The sequence below is a fragment of the Zophobas morio genome, unplaced genomic scaffold (genome assembly GCF_036711695.1).
Source record: "Zophobas morio isolate AGI-343-1 ecotype UQ-CSIRO unplaced genomic scaffold, CSIRO_AGI_Zmor_V1 ptg000002l, whole genome shotgun sequence".
Lineage (NCBI taxonomy): Eukaryota > Metazoa > Arthropoda > Insecta > Coleoptera > Tenebrionidae > Zophobas > Zophobas morio.
In genome coordinates this window covers 26185150-26192975 of record NW_026972107.1, presented here as the reverse complement: position 1 = coordinate 26192975, position 7826 = coordinate 26185150, and the positions used below count along the sequence as shown (strand labels likewise).

The 7826-nt window shown below is 37.6% G+C and overlaps 2 protein-coding genes across 3 annotated transcripts in view; both read left to right on the top strand.

Moving 5' to 3' along the window:
* The first annotated feature begins 3412 nt into the window (after positions 1 to 3412).
* Positions 3413 to 5011, top strand: Mdh1 (Malate dehydrogenase 1). Its single transcript, XM_064059784.1, has 2 exons — positions 3413 to 3571; positions 3674 to 5011. Exons 1-2 carry the CDS (start codon positions 3569 to 3571, stop codon positions 4670 to 4672), a joined length of 1002 nt encoding a protein of 333 aa, XP_063915854.1. The 5' UTR covers positions 3413 to 3568; the 3' UTR covers positions 4673 to 5011.
* A 49-nt stretch (positions 5012 to 5060) lies between these two features.
* Positions 5061 to 7826, top strand: part of LOC135131896 (centrosomal protein of 135 kDa) — a 34922-nt gene continuing 32156 nt past the window's right edge. Inside the window, exons 1-7 of one of the 2 annotated variants that reach the window (XM_064059755.1) lie at positions 5061 to 5137; positions 5498 to 5669; positions 5737 to 5863; positions 5914 to 6429; positions 7205 to 7364; positions 7414 to 7616; positions 7667 to 7791. In XM_064059755.1, the coding sequence (XP_063915825.1) occupies positions 5505 to 5669; positions 5737 to 5863; positions 5914 to 6429; positions 7205 to 7364; positions 7414 to 7616; positions 7667 to 7791 (1296 nt within the window). In that variant the 5' untranslated portion in view covers positions 5061 to 5137; positions 5498 to 5504. Of the gene's footprint in view, positions 5138 to 5400; positions 5670 to 5736; positions 5864 to 5913; positions 6430 to 7204; positions 7365 to 7413; positions 7617 to 7666; positions 7792 to 7826 lie in introns of those variants that run through there. The other variant, XM_064059764.1, reaches the window with a different exon arrangement.

Genomic DNA, 7826 nt, shown 5'->3' with positions numbered 1-7826 from the left:
TTACTTTGTATCGTAAACAATAAAATAGTGTGGGCATTGCCTAGCCTGCTCACCCCGAGGAGCCGCCACTGATAACTAGATACATTATATAGGTTGCGCACGTCTTATCCACAGTACGACCAAGTCTGATCTTTTGTGCGAGACCCTTCTTCTAGTATGAATCTAAGAAACTTAGCTCTCCTGCTAGGAGCTACATCAGTTATTTGAAAGTGCGTTAGTATCGTCCCTCCCAAACGTTGCAGCCTTTTGCGAGATAGGCCATCGAAACAGAATATAAATGTTCCGCTGTTTCGACACGCGGCACGTCCTAACCTCGGTCTTGCCCATTTTACGAGATGATTGATTATTGAAATGTCGCAAACTTTTACAGATGTTGTTGACCTGGACCCTGGAACTTGTTTCCAGTGGGATTCTCTTTCAATTTTTTCCCACTCATAAATTTCACAAGCCAAGTGGGCTTTTGTTAGCCCACAGTAGGGTTCTGAACTAATGAAGGGAGCTTTCGCACGTTTTTTAGCAAGGGTGTCCGCTATTTCGCTTCCTTCTATTCCCTCATGTCTTAGCACCCAGCACAGAGTAACCCTGTTTTTGCTAGTCAGTTGGTTGAGAGATTGTTTATAGTCACAGACAGTTTTAGACGCGCAGGAGGATGTCTCTAAAGCGCTTACGTAGTGCTGCCTGGTTGTCCGATATTATATAAATCTTAGTGCTTTCCAGAGGCCTTTGAAGACACTCTTGTGCGCAGAGATTTATAGCAGAAATTTCTGCTTGTAGAATCGTGGGGCTGTTACCTAAAGGTAAGGAGATCCTGCATTTAGGACCATACATCCCTAATCCACTCTCTTGCTCCGATTTTGACCCGTCTGTATATCAAACGAGAGTATGTTTTGGCAGTTGGGTTAGAAACGGTTTGACCTTATGGTTGAGAATGATCGCCACTTCAACCCGAAATCAAACTCAACTGGCATCAAATCCGATGGTATGATCATCGATTCTGTCCGAATTTTGTTCAATATCTTGATGTGACCTACCATATCTCCCGATTTTGAGTATTTTGTCTGTAAAGTCCTTAAGGCGCTCAATACTGCTTCCCTTCTAACAAAAAGGTGTAAAGGGAGCAAATCTAGCATTGCCTCTAGGGCGGCTGTGGGGATGGAGTGGATTATTCCCGTTATGCTAAGACAAGCAAGTCTTTGCACTGCCTGCAATTTGGTTTGCGCCGTTTTTTCTAAGGTTTTTGTCCACCATACCATTGATGCATAGGTGACAATAAGTCTGACAACCGTCAAGTATGACCACTAGAGATCATCTTTAGACCCCATGTCTTACTAAAAGATTGACCGCATGTTCACAATGCCGCTGTTGTTTTCGTCAGAATTTTGTTTACGTTAGTATTCCAAACTAGTCGCTTACTCACAAATATTTGACTTTCTCAGAAAACTGTAATGTGATTTTGGTTTGGGTTTTTTAACGACGCTCCCCTTCTGCGTTTTCTAAGGCACCTGTTTGTCTTTAGAATTTGCCTTGGGTTGCGGCGTGGCTTTTAGAGCCTTGGCTTAGGGTTTTGGATAGTTTTCACCGCCTTTAACTTTTCGCTTTCGGTTTTGTCAGCAGATGATGCTACTCCTTGGAAGTTCCTGCTATGGTTGTAGCATGTCTAGTTCCTTCCACTTCTTGAATCTTTTTGGCTTTGCTACTTCTCAGCCTTAGTTGAACTTTTAGTTGTAGTTTACCAAATGGTCCATCCTTTTCAGCTTTTCTGCTGACTGGGGGTCTACAGAAAAAGTGAGCTCGAATATAAAGCCCACAGGATTTATTCTGAGCACCCTCAAGCGAGATACATTACGGTTTTCGTTCTGCACCTCAATGAGTTTCAGGATTTTCTCTTCGACGGGACAGGTTACGGATAGCTACCTTGATCTATGGTTTGTGCATACAGTTCCTTTTTCCAGTTATATCATTTTGTTCACGATTCACTCCTGTACGGCCTTGAGTTGGACCATCGACAGAAGCTTCTATGGAAAGTCATTTGGAATGATTAGTACCCTTATGCCAGCGAGGGCCGGACTGAAGGAAGGCCTGAAGGGATTAGCATCTGACCAATTTACATTCTTTGCTTCATATCCATCAGGAGTATCACCTCCAGGTCGGACCCTTTTCGATCATTTACGACTGGAGGTTTCGTCCTTGGGTTCTTTAGAGAAGGGCTGTTTTACCTTCTCTAGGGCCTCTTCTTTGGAGAGCTTCTTAGTGAGAAGGTATTTCAGCGTTTTCCTAGCAGCGTCATTTAGTCGGGGCCTCCGGTCTTTTAATTCTCTTTGTCGCTGCTTTTTCAAAGATCCTCTTCTTTGCCATGGTCAGGATTTTCATCCTTGTCAATTGGACCAGGTAGTCTTCAGCATACGCTATTCTACCTTGATTTTAGGGTTTCTTTATAGGGGTTGTTTCCTCGTGGACCAGGTGATCAAGCCAAGTTCCCCGACTGTTTTCCATACTACATACGTTCGCCACACCCCGCGAAGGTAGTTGAAGCATGAAATCCAGTTTATAGTGTTAGCGGACATAATATCTGGCGTTCAAATGACCGGGTGGGTACCTCGGGTTTGCCAGACCCGTGCCTAATCAGTTGCCTGCCTAAGTCCCTGATGAATGCGTAAATACTAAAACTGTTCGTTATTATCCATAATAACCAAGATAACCATAATAATTAATAACCGTAAAGATTAGGATTTATGCGTAGGTTACTAAAATCTTCATTAATAAGCATGTTAGTAATTAAAAAATAGTACTGATTTACCTTTACCTACCTATGTGCTATAATTGTGCAGACATTCAACGTCTTTTGTAAGTGTTTTTAAGGAAATGTCGGATTGTTAATGAAAGCAGGGGACTTCGTGCCCTGCGCCCCTCATTATTCACTTAAAGCATACTCCTAAACGCGGAACTTCTTGCTCCGTGGATCATTTAGTTATTGGCATTTGTGTGAGTGAAAATATACGAGTGATGTATTCTCAAATTTAATTCTTTACTTTTTCAATGAATTTATTTTACACTTTGAGGACAAGCTGTATATTGTATTATGATGATTAGTTATATTTTATCCATAATAAAAAATAATTATGGTGATTATTATTAATACAGAACAAAATAACAACATTCAAAATAAAATGCACGGAATTTGATAACACGGCTGAAAGCGGCGTATAAATAACGCTCTACAAAAATTTTAAAATACTCCATTATAATTAATATTAATAAGTACAGAATTATTGTAAAAAATTAATATACATATTACACAATAATGTAAGTGGACCGAACTAGTTCTTTGTAAAAATTTAAAAATTCCTTTTTCTGTGAGTGGCAGGTATAAATTTCGCGGCAACTATTCACCAATAACAAACGAGCTGTTGACATTACACCTTCTCATGTGTTGTGTTGAGTGGAAAATCGTGAGAGGGGTCAAAGGACGTCATATTTATCATTCAGAAACTAGTGATAAATAGGGAAAGACGCCGCCAAGGTCTCAGAGGACAAATATTTTGAGAAAGGGGCACACAACAACTATAAAATGGTAAGTCGAACCGATCCAATTTTCTGTAAACATAATTTCGATAAAAAGAAACATTCCAGCTAATAAATTACTTATTATGTAATTTACTTTCGTTTATTACAGTCGGAACCAATTCGTGTCGTCGTCACTGGAGCCGCTGGCCAAATTGCGTACTCCCTTCTGTATATGATTGCTAAAGGTGATGTCTTTGGCCCCAATCAGCCCCTCATTCTACATCTCCTCGACATTCCACCCATGATGGGCGTTTTGGAGGGTGTAGTCATGGAGCTCGATGACTGCGCACTCCCCTTATTGAGACAAGTAGTTCCCACAGCCGACCCAATTGTAGCTTTCAAGGATGTTGTTGCGGCCTTTTTGGTTGGTGCCATGCCTCGCAAGCAAGGGATGGAACGTAAAGATCTTCTCGCCGCAAATGTGAAGATTTTCAAAGAACAGGGTGAAGCCCTCGATAAATACGCAAACAAAGACGTCAAAGTTTTGGTAGTTGGAAACCCAGCCAACACCAACGCTCTTATTTGTTCTCAATTTGCGCCATCTATTCCAAAAGAGAACTTCACTGCAATGACTCGTTTGGACCAAAACCGGGCACAAGCACAAATTGCTGGCAAACTGAATCTACCCGTGGCCAATATCAGTAACATAATTATTTGGGGAAACCACTCCTCAACTCAGTTCCCTGACGCTTCCCATGGAAAAGTGCGGGTGAATGAAGGCAAAGATCTCTCCGTGAGGGAAGCTATAAGTGATGATGCTTGGCTGAGATCAGTTTTTGTCGAAACTGTGCAAAAACGTGGAGCCTCTGTTATCAATGCTAGAAAGATGTCTTCTGCAATGTCAGCTGCCAAAGCTGCATCTGATCATATGAGAGATTGGTTTAATGGGACATCATCTGGAAAATTTGTTTCTATGGGGGTGGTAAGCGATGGTAGCTATGGAACGCCAAAAGACGTTGTCTTTTCTTTCCCTGTCACAATCAGTAATAAGAAATGGGAGATTGTAAAGGATCTACCCACTGATGACTTTGCCAAAAAAATGTTGGAAACCACTGGAAAAGAATTGGAAGAAGAGCGAGCTGAGGCGCTCACTATTATTGGTGCATGACTCGTAAACAAGCTTTAATTTGTCAAACTAGACTGGGATTTCAGTTATTATGCTAAATAGGTTAGGATTTTTGACTGAAATCCCATGTAGGTTCATTTGTAAAAAAAAGCCAAAATTTTATTTTTATACAGTGCTTCTACACCCCCTGTACACTATAATCATTTTAATTTATTTACTGACTGTTTTACTGCTGCTAGTTTGATTTATTAAAGCTTTTGTTTTTTTTTAATTGGCGTCGGCCGATTTTTGTGTATGTGTAGTAGGTAAATTGTGGCATGGTATAAGTATACTACAGCGATTCCTTAGTGTTATTAAATAAACTTGTTGAATAGAAAATAACTTTTATTTGGAACAATTACATGTATTTCATTGCAAACACTGACTCACAGGATTGTAGGCGTGTGTGAGCTTTTTATTTCAGTATAGCGACGGCTGCTTCCACGTCACCAGAGCACACAATTATAGGTATTTGTTAAAGTTTAAGTAACATTTTTTAACCAACTGAAAGATAATGTTACGAAACATTACAAAAATATGTAAAGAATCTACATGACAATATTTTGGTGATACGGTTTCCATTAAAAAGCCAGAAGCCTTTGCCACTGTAGCCAATCTGTAATCAGAAAAATGTCTACTTCGATTTGAAAAATTTTAACTTTTAATAATTTGCTATTGGCAACAATTTTAAACATTTGTCAAATTTTGATCGTTAGTTGTTGACAAATAGAATTGAGGTTATGTTCCTAATTTTTAAAATCCCAAATATTTTAAGCTTAGCATTTTAATTTTAATTATTTTACAATAATGTGAACGTGATTATCATAGAATAAAAATGGAGTCCAAAGTGAAGAGACTTCGTGAAGAATTGGACGAATTGGGTTACTACCAATCATTTACCCCAGAATCTGCCCCTCTAATTGAAAAATTGGTGGCAGATTTAAAAACGACAACGGAAAGTCTTCAGAAATACATGAAAATAGCCCAAAATGCAATCGAGGTAACTGTCACGTCACTGAGAAAAATCATTTTGACTTTTGGTGTCACGGAATTTTCGTATTTTTAAGGAACGAGACAACCTCCAGTTGGGCGCAGAACCGTATAAATGCGATAATGCTAAACTCGTTAAAGAGTGTAATGAAGTGCATTTAGCACTTTTGCAGTCTAAGGAGCAAAATGAAAAGATTCAAAAAGGTAAAATGTTTCTATTTAATCACTGATGGCAACTACCTCTTGTTTTACAGATCTAAAAAGACGTTTGGAGGTGTTGAAAACAGAAAATTTGGATTATTATTCAGAAGTAGAAACATTGAAAAATCGAATTAAACAACTAGAAGTAGAATTGGTGAATCGTTGTGAAATACTTTTAAACTCAAAACAAAAAAGTAAACCAACTGTACGAAGTCAGTCAACTACCTCCTTAAAAGGGGACAAGTTTGACAGAAAAAGTAAACATTTTGAAATTAATAGCGCGATGGCACTAGCTGATCAAAAAATTTGTAATTTGTCAAAAGATCTTAAAACATTAAAAGAGCACAATCTTCAACTAATTGAAGCCAATGAATTGCTACAGTGCCAATTAAGTAACAGAGATAAGGAAATTAAGAGATTAAATGGTCTTCTAGAGGGAGGGCGCCCTCTTACTGCTATAAAAAAAGATTGTTGTTGTACAAAGCAGTCACATGAAGAAGTAAATGCATTTCAGGAAGAAATGAATAAAATCTTGCAGGAAAAACATGTTTTAGAAAATCGCTTAAAAGGTAAGTAGCAATAACAGGCGTGTTGTTTATGTGCGAGTGTTTTTTTTTAATACATATGGTGTGTCTGGTAAGAGTCAAACTGAGATATGTTATATAGGGTGGTTATATGATTTTTATTCCTTAGGCACTAAAAGTACTTCTGTATGTTAGTATTTTAAAAGGTTAACTGTAACATTATGTATTTTTTCACTACCTACTAGTAGTACAAAGTTTCATTTTTAAACTCAAGGTAAGTCATCAGCTTGAATTAAGGTCTCATTTCATTGCTTAATTGAATAATTAAATGTACCCAAAAAAAACTTAGAAAAAATAGTATTTAATTAGGTATGTACATATATACTTATTACCTACACAAAAAAATCTGTCATATTTTTTTACCGCAAAATGTGTAACATGTTGGAATTTTGAACTATAATAATTGAATTATGATGTTGCGCGTGTGACTAGCAAATGACATCAGAAAATCGTAGAGAAATCGTAGAATATACAGTTAATGTTAGGAAAAATAAATTGTTGCTATGATAAAATGACAAATCGCTTTTATTTATATAAACCGATATTAGTAATTTTGATAAATGATACACAAGTGGTTTACGGACTGTGTACCTACAGTACAAATACTATGAGAAACACATTTGAGTCATCACAAACTGTCACTAACCGTTACATACTGTGTACTATTAGATTAATTCTTAATGCTCATTTATATTTTTTCTAATAAGAGTGCTTTGTCCGTTAAACTAAATCTGAAATATTGAGGTGTTCCTTATTTCAGAATCATTAGCTAAGCAACATGAAGCCATGAAACGTGCTTTACACTTGGCTGAAAGAAATAAAATGCTTGAAAAAGAAATGAAGGATATTGATCATTTAGCGCTAGCAGTTGAAGCAGAATGTAACAACACAGTGAAGAACAACACAGAGAAAGTAAATCGGTACTATTTCGTTTTTTTCTGTGATGACTTGTTAATCATTCAATTTAAGTTTACAGAGCAGAATGCACGAAAGTGTTATTCAAATTCAAGCTTTAGAAAGAGAAAATTCTCAACTCAAGCAAGAGAAACAAGAATTGAGTGGAGAATTAGATGCAATAATTGTAGAGAAGCGACATTTGCAAACTGTTTTGGAAACTTCACTAGAGGAGAAGAAGCGTCTGACAGATAGAATTAATAACTTCACGATTATTGGTTATTAATTGATGCTGTAGTTAACTTCAAAATAACTGATTTTATTACAGAACATGATCTGAATATGGAAATTGATAGACTGACGCGTTTGTCGGCCGAACAAAAGAGGAAAATCGCAGAATTAGAATCTTCGTTACAGTATGGAAAGGTTGAACAGCAGGTCCACTCCTCTGAGGTTGAGCATCCATTTACGCTAATGGTCATATTTAA